The sequence below is a fragment of the Panthera leo genome, chromosome F3 (genome assembly GCF_018350215.1).
Source record: "Panthera leo isolate Ple1 chromosome F3, P.leo_Ple1_pat1.1, whole genome shotgun sequence".
Classification (NCBI taxonomy): Eukaryota; Metazoa; Chordata; class Mammalia; order Carnivora; family Felidae; genus Panthera; species Panthera leo.
In genome coordinates, this window is record NC_056696.1 from 42,775,406 (window position 1) to 42,791,315 (window position 15,910).

Consider the following 15,910-nt stretch of genomic DNA (forward strand, 5'->3'; position numbering starts at 1 on the left):
CTAACCAAGCCTGTTCTGTATTTCTCACTTGGTGAATGGTACTACAATCCACCCACTTGCCCAAACTAGAACTCTGAACCGTCTCACACCGTTCCCTCCTCCCTCCTCTCCTTATCCCACATCTACGGGTGGGTGAGTCTATGTTCCTAATGGTTCTCGGATCGGTTCTTTCCTGTCGGGTCGTCATCTCTCCTTGCTATGCACCTTCTGGAACAAGTCAGGTTACTTCTCTAAAACAGGGTAATCATGACGCTCTCTTAACGTTTCCTACTACCTCTCACCACTTAGAAGACTAATCAATTTCTTAGCATGGCTCACAAGGCAGGTCTGTAAGAGTCGCCGGGCCCATGACCCACCTTCTGCCCCTCTACCCAACAGGTCCCTTGCGGTCAGGCCAAACTCCTGGTGGTTCTCTCCTATCCCGCCTGCTTTTGCTCATGACCCATGGAAGACAGAGGGATCAGGATCTCCCTTATTCCCTAACAAATCCCAACTCATCCTTTAAGCCCAGTGTAGACCCCCCTTACTCCACAAAACCTCCTGGATCCCCTGGGACAGTTAGCTGCCCCTCCTGTCTGTCCACTCCTGTAGTCTAGAGCATGTCACACTGCAATGGAACTGTTGGCTTTCCAGCTCCTTCTCCAAACTCTGAGCTCTTTGTAGGGAGGAAGTTGAATCTTATTCATCTCTTCGTCACCAGAGCCCGGCAAGGTATCTGGCTACAATAAACATTTAGCAAATACTTGCAGAAGAAAGGAAAGAAGAAATTGGGATTTATTATAAAGCACACCCCAATCTGGGGAATAAAATTGTTTTCTAAACTTTACTAGTAAAAATCCACATATAAAGGCTGAGATTAGGCACCTGAATCACCTACTCCCCTAAGAATAAGCAAATCCGCAAATCCTTCCCTTGCTTCTCAGGCTCTCACCTGCCATAGCTTCACCTCCTCTCTGTGGCCTAGAAGCCACTCCCATAGTTCACCACTTCAGCCATTCTCCTGCCAAACCCTCCATACTCTCGCCTCCTTATCTTTCTGCCACGGCTTCCCAGCACCACTCAACCTTAGGCTAATCCAACCGTCTGCCTTCCCTGCTTTCACGGCCAGTCTGGGAGTGGTGCTGGAGTAAAACCACACACAACTGTGGACTGGAGTCAGCCAGAGTCAAGTTTGTGACCTCAGTTGACCGTTCGACATCATCACACAATATTTCATATTCCCCTCCTGGTCCTCTGTTCCCGTTCTCCAAACCTTGGGCATATTCTCAAGCCTCATTGCCTCTCCACCCACCCCACTCTCTGCAGAAAACCCTACCTCCTACCTCCGTGTAGAACTTGAGGATGTCAGATGGGAACGTCTTTAACTTTCTACACCCCACCTCCTAGCTTCACATGACTTTCCCGTGTAGCTCAGGAGTACCCCTTCCCTATGCAGGCTAACAGCACCTCTGCATCGGACTTCTGTCTCCACAGAAATGAGACTCACGGCTGTCCCCTTCCTCCTGAACCCATCTACTGGGCCATGCCCCTTCTGCTCGCACATCTCAAAACAAAACAAGATGGACCAAGCAGACCTCCTGCCATCTTGCATATCTTCTGGATTCTGTCTCCTACCCCTCATTCCCCCTAACAGTGAAGTTTCTTTACAGATATGTACATTTCAATATTTCAAACACTTCAGAAAAGCAGAGAATAAATCACCACTTTGTTGGTTTCTAACAAAACGTGACAAATACAGCTGAAACTCCCTTTGAGCCCCTCCTCAATCTCATTACCTTTCTTCCTTCCTAGAGGCAACTGTTGACCCAAAACTAGTCAGCTTGGCAGTGGTTACATGCTTGTACTACAAATATACCTATACATATGCCATATCACTTTCGTGTCCGTTTTACGTAAGCGATAGCACGTTTTTCATATTCTGCAACTTGCTTCTTACCCAACATTACATTTTCGAGATTTATGCTCATTAATACACATAGCTCTAGTGCAATTTAATTTTTGGAGAGCACTCTATTATATGACTGTACTACCCCTTACTGTCCAGTTTCTTAGAAGACTAGTTTCTACTCTTCATCGTCTGTCTGCCCTCCCATCTCCTCTTTAGCTCTCTCCTGCTCGCCTTCTGCCCCCATCCCACCACCTGTCAGGTTCTCCAGTGGTACGCCCCATGGACGCTTTCAGCCCTTATCTTACTGGACCTCTGTGCCACATTCTTGTCTGGATTACTTCTTCCTCCTGAGGCTCTCCTTCCTTTCTGAGCTCTCAATTGGCATCTCCTCCAAGAATGATTCCTCTTTTGCCGTCCCCCTAGATCAGTGGTTCTCAATAGGTGGAGGAGGGGGCAATTTTGTGCCCCAGGGAACATTTAACAACGTCTGGAGACGCTGGTTGTCATAGGGCAGGTATTACTGACATCTAACGGGTATAGGCTGGGGATGCTGCTTAACATCCTACAGTGACAAGACAGTCCCAAACCACAAAGAACTATGTGGCTCCAAATGCTAACAGTGCCAAGGTTGAGAACCCCCAGTCTAGAGATTGATCTTCCATAAGGTTCCGGTCTGACCCCTCTTCCCTTCCTGTGCTCTACCCCTCTTGCATCACCTCACTTGCTCTTTGGAGACTGTTGAAACAGCTGGACAGGCTAGCATATTTCCTAGGATTCCTACCTGACAGCTTGCCTTGGGGGCTAGACTTACCCGGACGCTGGGCCGCTCTGGGGGGACCTCGGACACCATGTTGTGGTTGGATGTGTCGCTGTTGGTGATAGCCGGGCGTTTTCCACCTGCTTTATTGGACATGTCCAAGGCCGATCTGATTTCAGGTTGATGAAAACAGAAGAAAGGGACTGGTCAGAACCCAGAAAGAATGGAAGGGCCCTAGCTGTATTCCCTACCCTGCCACCCACTGTTCCAGCATTAGCACAAAATCACATCCCCTAAGTGCTATCAAGAGGTCACCTCAGCTGCTCCTTCTGCTCTTCTGAGACCACATGCCAGTAATCTTGGTTGGGCATTTTCCTCTTTCTTTCCTGTAAACTTATTTTAAAAACCTAGACCTTAGGACTCTGGAACTCCTTTTCCTTCTAACTGAAGAGACACAATGCCTCAGTGGATATGAGAGTCATTTAATGATCTTTCTTTTCCTTCCATTCACTGAGCCGAGATCCACAGAGGAAGCCGAGAGGAATTCACATTTGGCTCTCAGGGTTATATCACCTTCCCTCAGCACCTCCCTCAAAGGCCCCTGGGTGATACGCCCACCTCAAAACTATCTCACTCCTCGAGCCTGAGATCTGGGAGACACTGGGAAAAGTGGGTGAGGTCAACGAGCTGGATGGCCCTTAGAAGCTTCCATTCCTCAGGACTGAGGTGAGAGACCCTAACTCCCTCTGCTCTCCACACCCCCTCTTTCCCCTTCCCAGCTGCAAAGTGGCAGTGGGGGCGGGGGTGGGGAAGGCTGGAAAGGTCAAGCAGCCAATGGGGGCAGACATACGTTTTCAAGTTAAATTTTTTGTTTTCTTCTGGGACCTGGCCAGTCACTGGGTGCAGAAATGTGTTCCGTCTTTCATTGTGGCTGTGGAGGCAAAAAAGAGAGAGGTTGTGATAAAGACGGAGAAGGCAGAGACACAAGCTAAAGGAAGGGTGGGCCCCAGGCAGTGACAGGGCCCCGATGGCCACATGGGAGATGGTCCCTCTGTCGTCTGTGGGGTCCAGGAGAGGCAGGCTCGGGGGCTGGGCTGCAGAAAAAGCAGCTGCAGTCAGGTGGGGGGTAGGGAGACACCTTTCACTAGTCAGTGCTAACTACTTACACAGATCGCTGAGGCTGGAAATATGTCCCACTTAACCCCTTCAGTGGTGACCCTGGGCTTGTAAGTGAGTGGGGGGGGGGGCAGGAGTCTCCAACAGCCAAGGTTTTGTGTGTGGCAGGTTCTCTCCCAGGAACTACTCCTGCCCGTGCCCCACATAAAAACTGCTCACTCATTATTTGCTGAAAGAATTCCCTTGTGACCTTGGACTCCTTTCTCTCCTGTTTTATGTTGCATCTCTTGCTTTACGTGACACCAGAGATCCAGAAACTCCATTCCTGAGCTCGGGCTGGGACCCACTCACGCTTCCAGTCCAGGGTCCCTGCATCTAAGGGGCCACTTGATGTACTGAGGCCCTGGGGACCGTCAGGCATCGAGGTGAGTGCCGGCTCCACAGTCACATCTAATTAAGGGATGCTGGGGCCTGGGGTGGGCTGGGGTGCTGGGAGGACAGGCTGCTAGGAAACGGGGTCTGTGCAGAAGCAGATGGGGAGCAGGGCCGTGGAGGCTCCTTGGGGAAGTCCTGCTGTGGCTCTCTGGCTGGCTGAATGTCAGCCTAGTTTCCTGGTGGCTTCTGGGGGAGACAGACAGTCTGTGAAAAGGGTAGCAGATAGACCTTAGAGGGGGGCTGGTGCTGTGGGTCTAAGCCACCAATGGCAGCCATTGAAGATGGCTTCTGCGAACAGGGGACCACTTGGCAAGAACATTGTAGGATCCAAGCATCTAGCCAGTGGGGGACTGGGTGAGTTTTAAGGTCTTCACTCATCCCTCGTGAGAGATGCTGTGAGAGCCCAGAATAGTCTCAGTCCGCCCCAAGAAGCAGGCACCTGGACAGCGCCTGCTGAAGCCATGCCAAGCTTGGGGCTTGTGGGGGGGGGGTCCTGACACCAGGCCACTTGAGCACTCTGACAGCGATCAGCCAGGGCTGCCTGGCATGCGGCACCCCAGCCGGCCCCCGAGGAAAGAGAGCCTAGCTTGGTCCCTTCCACTCCACGTGAGAAGTAACCTTATGGAGATCCCTCTTCAACAGTCCGGGAATCTCAGCCCCTGGGCTGTCTGCTGGAGTTAGAGATAATAACAAACGGTGGGTTTTTTTTTTCGGCTCCCAAACCAGCCATGTGCAGATAGAATCCAAAGCCCTGTGCAGAGAAGCCCGGTGAGCAGTGGCCACCGTCTATGTGGAAATCTAGGGTTTTGCAGCTTGGGCTTGCCGGCCAGGACCCTAAATCTGGCCAGTGTCCACCAGGACTCGGTTCCAACTCTAGCATATTGCTCACCTGCTCTCCACGTCTCAAACTTTATTCCCTCCTCCCTCCAACAGGGATGCTCTCCTCAACTGCAGGGCGTCGTTGCAAGGAAGGGTGACTGGTTGCAGTCCCCCCCGCCCCCCGCCTCTCCCCCATCGGGAGGCGAGCAGTTTGTGAAAATAAGGTCCTCGAGGTGCCAAGATCTCTGCTTTTCCCCGGTGGCACAGAGCGCCTGCTCCCCACCTCCCACGTCCAGCCCGCTACATGTTCCCTGTGCTAACGGCTGGAACCTTCCCCACACACACTGGTATAGACAGACACACACACACACACACACACGCACGCACACAGTCTGCTGTCAGCCGGCACAGGTCTCTCAAGGGACAGCGAATTGCTCCCTGCCCCAGACTCTCCTACCCAGCAACCCCTACAAATGACGTCCTCTCTCCATCCCGGCGCTACCAATTTCAAAATAGCTTCCCCTTCACAAGCACTGCAATGCAGCAGCCATTGACCTAACTCCTCTTCCTTCTCCAGGTCAGGTCTGGCAGGGCCCTCGCTCAGAAGCCCCCGACCCAGCGAGCCACCCATCAGCCCGCTCACGGAACTCGGCTCACCGGCCACTGAAGAAATCCCTACCTGACCCGCCGATCAGCCCGAAACTTCAACATCCTTTTGGCAGCTCTGTCCCCTGTTCGGCAGCCTCAGAGGACCTGCCAGCCACCCTGCTCCTACCATCCCTCTGAGAAGTAAGTCCTCCGGGTCCCGGTGGCCAGCTCAGGGCGCGAGGCAGGCACGGCTGGCTCCCCCTCCTCCTGGCTCCGGCACCAGGCGAGGGGGAGGGGCTCTCCCCGGGTGGTGGCAGGGGGTGCCCAGGTGCCCTGGGGGGCCCGTGGCTTCCTAGCATCCAGCCCGAATGCTGCCGTCTGAGTGCTGGAGGCAGAATAAATGAGCAGGGATGATAGCCTCCCGGTCCGGGTCCCCGAGGAGAAAACGCTGAAACAGAGGCGGGCGTGCGCCGAGCAGGTGTACAAGTTCCAGGTAGTCCGACCTCCCTGAGCTAAGGACACAGAGTGGCCGGGCGGGCGGAGCCGTCTGGGGCCGCACTCCCATCTGCGCGGCCTGCAGGAAGACGGTCTTTCCTGCCTCCCGACCCCCAGCCCCGAACGCAGGCCCTTGGGCTGAAATCCACGTGCTTCGCAGAGACCCTTCTGATCCCGCGGGCACGAGGGTTAGAAGAACCTCCAGGCTCGGCTGCTGCCACTGCCTAGAAGCTGAGATTAAGTTTCCCAGACTTCGGTGCAGACAGGGCACAGCGAGGGGGGCTTCTGCGCAGCAAACGCCCCCCCCCCCCAAACGTGCTCTCTTAGGACCCAGCCCCGCCTGGCTTGCCCTCCGCTTGGGGTCCAGCTGAGGGGCACGGGGAGCCAGAGCTGGTGGCAAGGACCTGGCTTCTTTGCTCTGGTGAACTGGAAGGAAAGCTTCCTCCCAAAGCTTGTGAGGAAGAGGGCAGCAAACAGGGCTCAGAGGGGGTCACCGTGTGTTTACTTCTGAAAATCTTCCCAGATGCCATATGATAAATCCCAGCTGGCGACTGTTGGATCTGCTCAGGGGCAAAGGAGGTTTGCATCGCCTTGAAGTTCCCTGAACTCTCCGGGGGCTGAAGACAGTCAGATCTCCCCTTTCCCTAATGCCCTCGGTGTCTGAGGGTCCTGGGACTGCAAGGGCCTTCTGAAGGTCATCTCTTCCAACCCCCTGCCTCCAGGCAAGCTCACTCTGCAATCAATCTCATTAAGTGCCCTGGCTCTTCACAAAGGGCTCCAGCAAGGGAGGCTCCAGACCCGCTGTCAGCTTATGCTGCCAACTTGTTCTTTTTTGATATCAAATTTCAGTTCCTCTGGCTTTCCATATTATTCCATTTCTGCCTTCGGATGACAGAATCCCTTCTGAGCAGCGTGGTCCCTTATCGCAGCATCAGGCAGTCCGTTGACATCATAGTCTGTTGTTATGGCAATTCTGTGATGTCACAACAGACACTGAAAGGGGAGGGCGGATCTAATTTTTTGGATCGAGGTCACAGCTCAGAGAACCGTGCAATCAGTGAATGCAAAAGCGAGCAGACAACATTATTATTTAACTGTGACAAGACAAGCCGGCTGGCGAGAGCTGGGTTCAACAGCTACTGATGTTGAGGCAACTAATCCTAAATCCAAACGGTCAATATATTCAACCATTTAGCGGTACTTTTGCAAATGGTGACAAGAGCCTTCGGTTGCCAGATCCCACCTCTCTCTGGCCCAGCCTAATTATCTGAGCCCTGCTATGGTTGTGGGAATCTGGGCCCTCCTCTGGTGCCAGCTTGAGGTCTCTGCCTGTGCACAGTAGGCGCCTAATAAATATTTGTTGGACCAACGAGCAAATGAATGAACGAACAAAAGAAACCCTCCGTGCTCCGACTTAATTTTTAGCCACCTGCATTTGGAGTTTGACATTCTGTTACCAAGGGCCTCCCTACCTTTGCTCTCTCTTAAAATTAATTACTTCCTCTCCATGAGAGAAGCTCTGTCTCTGCCCCCTCGCCCCTTCACTCAGCTCCCCTGCCTGGCTCCCCCTCGAATATACAGCTTGGCTTTGATCCGTCTTCATTAGGAGGGGAAGAAAATTAAGCTCCTCCGTACAGGAGGAGGGAGTGGAGGTGCATTGGGAAAATGAGTTTTCTTCCTCTAGAAGGCAAAAAATATCCCCTTTCTCTTCAAGCTGAGCTCAGGAACCTCCCACAGGCTTTGCTTAAGTTGTAAGCTAAATTACTTCTCCCATGCCCAGTGAAGCTAGCACAAGGGAGTAGGAATGTAGGCTCCGGGGCTTTCCCTGCTTGTCGAGGGCTCTGAAGTCCTCAGGGTTCAGGCACACAGAATGCCTAGCTGGGGTTCTTTTCCTTCACCACTAAACTGCACAGAATGACAGGTTGTCATTTTAGGGTAGACGTCAAGAAGAACTTACCAGGTGCAGGATATTTTAAAAGGGAAACAAGGATAGGTGATTCATTTTTTTCTCTCTTCTTTCCTTTTTTTTTTTTTTTTTTTTTTTTTTTTTGGTGGGGGTATGTCAAAGGCCTCCATTTCTCAGGAACAAATAGTTATGAGTACATCTCCAAATGGACCTCCTGATTCCCACCCCCCAAAAAGGGGGAGAATCTCAAGCAGTCAAGCAGATTTTGTGATGGAGGCAGGAACATCCCTAAACTCCTGGATCTCCCACTGGGTGGCCACCTTATCCACTGTGCCTACAAACGTGGCCCCAATGGCAGTGCCACCGGTGAAAAGAGAATTGGGCAACACCAAGCTTTCAGTCCAAGATCCAACGGGAATTAGCAATGTGACCTGACTTCTCTGGTTATTCGTTTCCTCGTGTGCAAATGAGGTACCTTCTAATTCTATGAAATAATAGCTGGCACTTGCAAACTGTGAAATGTTTTATGCATAAGAGATAATGGCGATGATTAATTTGCTTAGAAACAAATCAAGAAACATGCCAGGTGCCGGAGCTAGAAAAGGAAAAACATACCATTCAGGTTTAAGAAGGCTACGTGTGTGGGGCGGGGGCTGGCTTTCCAGAAGTGCCAATACCAGTAAATTACAACAAGCAGAGGCCGGGCATCCGCCTCTCCTTCCTAGTTAGGGCTTTCCTGCTTCCTGAGGCGCCCTCAGTCTCCAGGTCCTGGTGACAGCCTTGCTACAAAGATAACCCAGTACTGATCTGTCTCCAAATATCCTCCCCAAGCATCGGCATCTGTCTAGAGGGCTACTGGCACTACACGGTCAAAGGCAGCAAATTCAACCCCAGTCTCCGCGACCCTTTGTAGGCATGCATGGTTGCACACGTGCACGCACACGTGCGTGCGCGCGCGCGCACACACACACACACACACACACACACACACACACACACACAGGTTGGACGCCCAGAGCTCCCACCGTGATAAATATTGAACAACTAGAAAAATACACTCAACGCCTTCCACCCTCTGGGCCCCTCCTGGTTATCTGCCCTATACCAAGCTGCCTCATTTCCATAGCTCCCGAGAATCTGCTGACAGAGAATTAGCCCTGGCTAGGCTTCCCCATCCAGAGAGCACTTTGGCTTCTGGCATCACAGCTCATTATATGGAGAGAGGACATGGGGTGAGGGGTGGGGGAAGCGGGGGGTGCTGCCTGTGGCCCATCCCTCCCACTTCCTTCTTTTCCCCAGCTAGCAAATTCTAAGCGAGGCCATCCACACTCCTGGGACGGCTGCTGCCGGAGGGCGGGGGGGAGGGAGGAAGGTAGGGAGAGGTTTGGCTGCAGCTCCCCACCTCCCCCCCACCATGTCTCATCATTATTTTTGAGCAGCTTTATCTTCTCCGGCATTCTGTCCCAATTAAAACCAGCTCGGTTTACAGTTCCAACAGCGCTGGTGTGCCTGACCATTGAAGCTCTCCCGATCATTCCTCGGGAAAAATACGCTGCCCTAGCCAACTTCTCCCCACCAAAGTCCCTCTGTCCTCCGGCCTATTGCTGCCACACAAAGAAGCCAAAGGAGGTCAGGCCCCGGTGGCCCTCCTGGGGATCTGCAGGTGGCAAGGAGTACCTCGGCACGGCACTGTCTCTTCTCCACGTGCTTGCTGCCTGCAGAGCAAAATACCAGCTCTGCGGGCTCCGGGGACCCAGCTGCCAGCATCACACTGGTACTCGTTCTCTCCTCTCTGTCCTTGCACCATCCTTCCTCCCAGGCCACAGTCATTTCCAAAAGGGCAGGAATAGGGCGTCCTCTGCCAAGCAAGCTTGGAATGTCCTGAAATGCTAGGCCACTGGGCTGAGCGGCTAAAAGGTAAGACTCGGGCCGCCCCCTTTCCTGCTCAACTCTGCCTCTCCTCACAGCCCCCATCCCCACCCCAAAGGGCCAAAACACATTTCCCTGACTATGACCGGTTGTGGAATGCTGGGGGATGTTCACCGGAGCTCGGCCCCTACCTCAGATAGAAAGCAGATGAACTGGCTTAGTAGCCAATGGAGGGGAAATCACAAATCAGGGGGCCAGAGTCAGGTTTCCTCCCTTCCCCACTGTGTCCTTCCTGGGGTCTCGCCTCACTATCTCCGAGCCCCTGCCCTGGGCTGGAAAGAAGCCCCAGACGGCAGGGTAAGGGTTGCGCTCTCGCGGGCTCTTTAGTCCCGGTCACTGTTTGTAGCGTGCACGCGCGTGTGCGCGTGTGTGCGTGTGTGCGGCGGGGAGCGGCGGATATCTCAGGGAGGGGAAGTTTGCGGGGAGTGTTCACTCTGATCTTGTGCCCCAGCTTGGATTATCTTATCTTCAAACTGATGATGACGGCGACGACGATGACGATTTTACTTTATGTGATTCCATTCATCTTCTGAAAAATGAAGATAACCGGGGTGGATATTCAGCACAGCCACGCTATGTTATGAAAACGTTGAAATTCTCCCTTATTGGTCAGTAAAGAGCACCTCCACTGAGCCTCTTGAGCGCCCCCTCCTCACCTCCCCACCGGTGCCTACCCCCCCCCCCCCCCCCCCCCCGAGAGATCCAAAGACACCACGGGGGAGGGGGGGAACCACAGGACTCCAGGCCCCTGCCCTTTCTGGTTGATGAATTACTGAACGTCATTCCTGAAGTCGCCATTCCTTAACTGTCAGAACACCAATGGCCCTTGCAAACGTCAAGATCGGGATTCTGGGCCCAGAAGTTGTGATGTGCAGGACGCAGGACGAGAGGGGCCTTTCCCGCTTTTCCACCCCACGCCTGACCCAACTTGGGAGAACTGGGGCAACGCAGCTCCCTGGGGCTCCTCACCTTCCTTGCCCTCACGCTTTGGTTTTGTTCCCTGCTGAAGGGAAAGGAAATTTAGGAAGGACTGTCATTCTGGCTCCACCTTCCCTCCTCACAGCCTTTCCTGAGTGGTGAAGCCTGATGGGAGCAGGGGGAAGGCCCCAGTCTCCTCCCTCAGCCTCCAAGCCGCCTTCTCCTGACAGTCAGCAAGAGTCCCACGAGATAAAGGGGCAGGATACTAATTAATTACTGTCTCCCCCCCCCCCCATCCCCACCCCCCCCACCCCGGCTCTGAGCTAAATCCCAAAACCCCAACCTTTCAGAAGCTGAGGCGGCCCAGCTGTCCGCTTCCGAGCCTCCAGAAGGTCACTGGAACCAGCTCTCTTCATTCCTAGCTCAGCAGATTTGGGTCTGGTGTCCCAGACAACAGTCCCACCCCACCTCACCCCAAGGGAAAGCATTCGACAGAGTAAGTGTTCAGAGAACAATGCAACCAGACTAATGTCCCTCCTTCCACACCCTCCAAGGCTACAAATGCCTTCTCAGTTATCAATCCAGCAACTGGGGAGGGTCAAGTCGTCCTGTGCCTCAGCTTCCTTGTGTCAACAATGAACCAACGGTGCAGCCACTCTGGAAAACAGTACGGAGGTTCCTCAAAAAACTAAAAAGAGAACTACCCTACGACCCAGCAATTGCACTACTAGGCATTTAACCACGGGATACAGGCGTGCTGTTTCAAAGGGACACATGCACCCCCATGTTGATAGCAGCACTATCGACAACAGCCAAAGTATGGAAAGAGCCCAAATGTCCATCGATGGATGAACGGATAAAGACGATGTGGTATATATATACAATGGAGTATTACGCGGCAATCAAAAAGAATGAAATCTTGCCGTTTGCAACGACGCGGATGGAACTGGAGGGTATTATGCTAAGTGAAAGTGGTCAGTCAGAGAAAGACAAACATCATATGACTCCACTCACATGAGGACTTTAAGAGACAAAACAGATGAACATAAGGGAAGGGAGACAAAAATGATATAAAAACAAGGAGGGGGACAAAACAGAAGAGACTGTTAAATATGGAGCAGACGGTTACTGGAGGGGGTGTGGGAGGGGGGATGGGCTAAGTGGGGAAGGGGCACTAAGGAATCTACTCCTGAAATCATTGTCGCACCATATGCTAACTAATTTGGATGTAAATTAAAAAAAATAAAATTAAAAAAGAATAATAATTAAAAAAATGAACCAATGGTAATAAGTAGGCCTTGTTCAGTACACAACACAGATGAAGGGGGTCAGAACAAAGGGGATAAATTAAGCTCATGTGGTCTGGGCTTTGCATCTGGAGGAAGGCAAGGCCCACATCAGAGTCAGGGAAGCTGAGGTCCGTTGTCCCAACCCTAGTGACTGGAGAGAGAAGACAAAGTTCCTGTTCTTTGTCCAATCTGAGCCTTTTTTGTCTCCAGGAAAGAAGAGGGACAAAGCTTCATGATTCAGAGGGGAGACACCTGCTCCACCAGGCTGGCTGCGAGAACGCGGGGATAAAAGACACAAACCCTCTTACTTGTAAGCCCGTGGGCCATAGGTCTGGGGACTGTGTGTGACATGGAGCAGGGGCGGGGGGGGTACCCATGAATGTTAGTCCGGCGACACCTGCCTAGGTGCGGAGATGCGGAAGGGCGGCCGCATGCAAACTGCTTACCGCCTGGGCCTTCTCGGTTGCTGTTGGCCAGCACCTCACACGCAGTAGGAACAGAATGGGTGATGGCCGTGGTTGCAGAGGCAGTGGGAGGAGTGGACGTGTGCCATCGCACTTCGGGAGATGGAACTGTGAGTGAGAGAGGCGGGAGGGCTCAGCTTCCGGTCCCTCTCGCTGGGGGATGTGAAGGCAGGTTCCATATGCTCCGGGGCCCCCTCCTCTCCTCCCCCCTCCCAACTGGCCAGCCCAAGCTGATAAGAGTCTATGAAGCGGGGGCTTTGTCTGGGGGAGAGGAGAGCAGTAAATCAATGGGAGCAGAGAGCAGGGGCCTGGACAATTGCTTCTGGGGGGGAGGAGCCCTCATCTCAGGGAGGTGCATGGAGCAAGGGGGGGCAGAGGCAGGCGGATGGCAGCAAAGCTTTAGTGTTAGCATCACCCCTCACCTGCCCTGGGGGAGCCAAGCCGGCCCCTCCCCCCAGGGAGGGCTCAGCTGCTCATCTCTCCTAGACTGGGGGACACAGATGGATTGTGGGACATTCTGAACACCTCCTTCTGCTGGGAGTGAGGAGTCTGGAACTTCCCATGTGCCTGGGGAGCTTGCCAAGGGCTCTGAGGGCAGAGGCATCTCCCCAGATTGCTGTCTGCTGTAGGGAGGATCCAAAGTGATCCTGGGAACACAGGCCACCAGTGGAACGGGCCAGAAAATGGCTGTACCTGGGGAAGGTCATTGCCGTCTTCCCCCTCTGTGGACTGAAGACAGCTGTAGAGTGCTCCCCCTGCTATCCCAGAGAGGAGAAGTGAGATCTAGAAAGGAAAGGACTTAGAGAACTATTGAAGAAGGCTGTCGCATAGAGTCAAAGAATGGAGAGCGTGTGGGTTATCCTTACGGAAAAGGGTGAGGGCAGTGGTTTCCCCATCTGTAACAGAGTGACACCAGAGATGTTAAGTTAAACAAGATCACATGTTGGAAGCACATAATAATTCCTCGGCAATTGCTGAAGTTATAACCATTAATAAATTAAAGGGATCGCATAAAACAAGTAGCATTATTCTAAAGCTGTGCCGTCCAGTTTAGTAGCCATTAGTCATATGGGACTATTTACGCTGGAATTAATTAAGATGAAATAAAATTAAAATGCCAGTTCCTCGTCATGCTAGCCACATCTCACCGTGTGGCTCAACGGTCACAGTCGCCAGAGGCGACCACACGGGACAGACAGCCATGGCGCACTCTATCATCGTGCAGCAGTCTATCTGGACAGCACGGGGCCAGAGTCTCTGCAAGCCACCTTCCAGTTCTAATATTTTTTGATTCTCTGGAACATGCACTTCCACACCAGCTGCTCTGGGCTCAGGGTCCTCAGGGAGTACAGGTGCCCTGCTAGTCCTCAGCTACAGCAAGAAGCAGGGGAAATCTGCCACCACCACCAGAGTTTGATACATTTCAAAGTCGCATCAGAATTGATTTGGAGAATCCATCACTTTTTAAAGCATATACATTAAGAGATTCCCCTCCAAGATGGGGAATATTGTTACCGACAGCCTGTTGGGGGCAGGCTTGGGGGAGGCACTGGGGAAAGGTTACACAGCAGCTCACTCTGTGCAGAGAGGAGAGGTGGTAAGGGGGAAAGAATGGGGGAGCCCGGTCCTCCCCTGCCTTCCTTTTCCTTCTTGGATTGGCCAACTTCTGGCAGAGACCAGAGGGAGGAGGAGGAAAGAGGTGATCTGCAGGGTCCTTTGGTTTAGAACAGGAAGAGCAGGCACACAGGGAAAAGATAGAGGAGTGGCCACCAAGGACAGGGGGCTTAGAAGTCCTCCTTCCCTGCGCCTCCCCCATCCCACCCTACCACCCAGACCTGGAGCCTGTGGTAGTCACAGGGAAACAATCTGTCCCTAAACAAACAGCACTTGAAGCGGGTGCCAGAGTGCGTTCATTGATAACCCAGGCCGAGACAGGGGAGGAAGATCTCAGAGGAACGGGAGAGGCACTCCCAGGCCTAGACCCCAGCCAAGGAAAAGAGGGGGCCTGCAGAGGGAAGGGAAGAGGGAGACAGAAAGAGGGGACCACTGTCCCCACCCCTGTTCCCCCCGCCCCCGCCTGCCATGCAATAGCCTTGAAGGAAGACGAGGCAGGGAAGCTGCAACAAGAAGGAACAGAATGCTCTCGGGAGGGGAGTGGAGAGGAGGAAAGGGAGAAGGATGCTGTACTGGTGCCGGTCAGGACAGGAGCCAGTCCGGGTAAGTGACACCAGAGTAACAGGTGCGGCTGCCTGCACCTGTCAGAGCGTGTGAGCCACTGTGCTGCTGTTGCAACTCCCGGCTGGGCCCGGGGACGGCACAGCCTACGGAATTCCCAGGGCCTGGTGCAAAATAAAAACGCGGGGCCCCTTGTTCGAAGATTAAGAATGTCAGGATGGCAACAGCAGAGCATTAAACCAGGCCTTGCTGAGCCTGAGGGGCCCACTGCACAGGCTGTATGCCCAGGAAGTCCACCCAGCCTGGGGGTGCCAGGCCCTCCGTGCCACTTCCCCTGGGACTGTGAGGGCGGAAGGCGGCCGATCCCCTCTGCGGCTCGCTCTCTTAATACAGGGCAGAGCACAACAAGTGGCCCCGCTCCTCCCATCCCTACTCCCCCCCCCCCCCCCCCACCTTTCTTGGCTCACATGCCCAGAAACTTGGCTTTTGCTCTTGCCCTGCTGGGTCCAGGGCCCGGCCCCTCCCCTTTCTTGTGCCTGGTTTCTGTTTGCCTGTGGGCAGCCCGGCAGCTGAAGCGCCCAGCTGAAAGCCACCAGGGGCTTGGGTTTGCCTTATCTCTCAAATCTGCCTTCAAGATGGCACAGGGAGTGCTCCGTTCCTACCCAACAGTCCCCTTCAGGGCCACCTAACATCAGCATTATGCCCTCCAACCTTTTTCGTCCCAAGAAAGTGGCACGGCTACAAAAGAGCTCCTGGCTAAGGGAGGTGGGGACAGCGGGGCAGCAGGGTGGGGGAGTCAACATTTCTGCTTTGGAGAAAGATCAGGCTTTCATTTTTTGTCACATGTGCACACATGAGTACACACGCGTGCTGAGCATACACACACACACACACACACACACACACACACACACACACACCCCCCATCAGCTGAAAACAGTCCACCTGCCCCCTCCAACAAAACCCAGAACTCTGGTCCACATTCCCTGCAGGAGTCTGACTTATCTGGAGACGGTGCCTGGGTCAAAGAGCACAAATGTTTTGGAAGCTGAGGGAAGGAGGGACCTGAAGTTGAGAGAAAGGGAACGAGAGACACCCGAACCCAAAAGATTGGTCCTCTTTTTTTTTCTG

General features: G+C 53.4%; 1 protein-coding gene across 17 annotated transcripts in view; it reads right to left on the bottom strand.

Moving 5' to 3' along the window:
• Positions 1-15,910, bottom strand: part of PLEKHA6 (pleckstrin homology domain containing A6) — a 111,365-nt gene that overhangs the window by 38,311 nt on the left and 57,144 nt on the right. For 15 of the 17 annotated variants that reach the window (XR_006198696.1, XR_006198695.1, XM_042924680.1 and 12 more), the window contains exons 2-3: positions 3,496-3,576; positions 2,700-2,814 (exon numbers count right to left, since the gene is read on the bottom strand). Coding sequence is in view for 15 of the 17 variants with exons in the window: in XM_042924680.1 (XP_042780614.1) it covers positions 2,700-2,814; positions 3,496-3,576 (196 nt within the window). In the remaining 2 variants the exon portion in view is untranslated. Of the gene's footprint in view, positions 1-2,699; positions 2,815-3,495; positions 3,577-5,694; positions 7,050-15,910 lie in introns of those variants that run through there. The other 2 variants (XM_042924686.1, XM_042924674.1) reach the window with 2 other exon arrangements.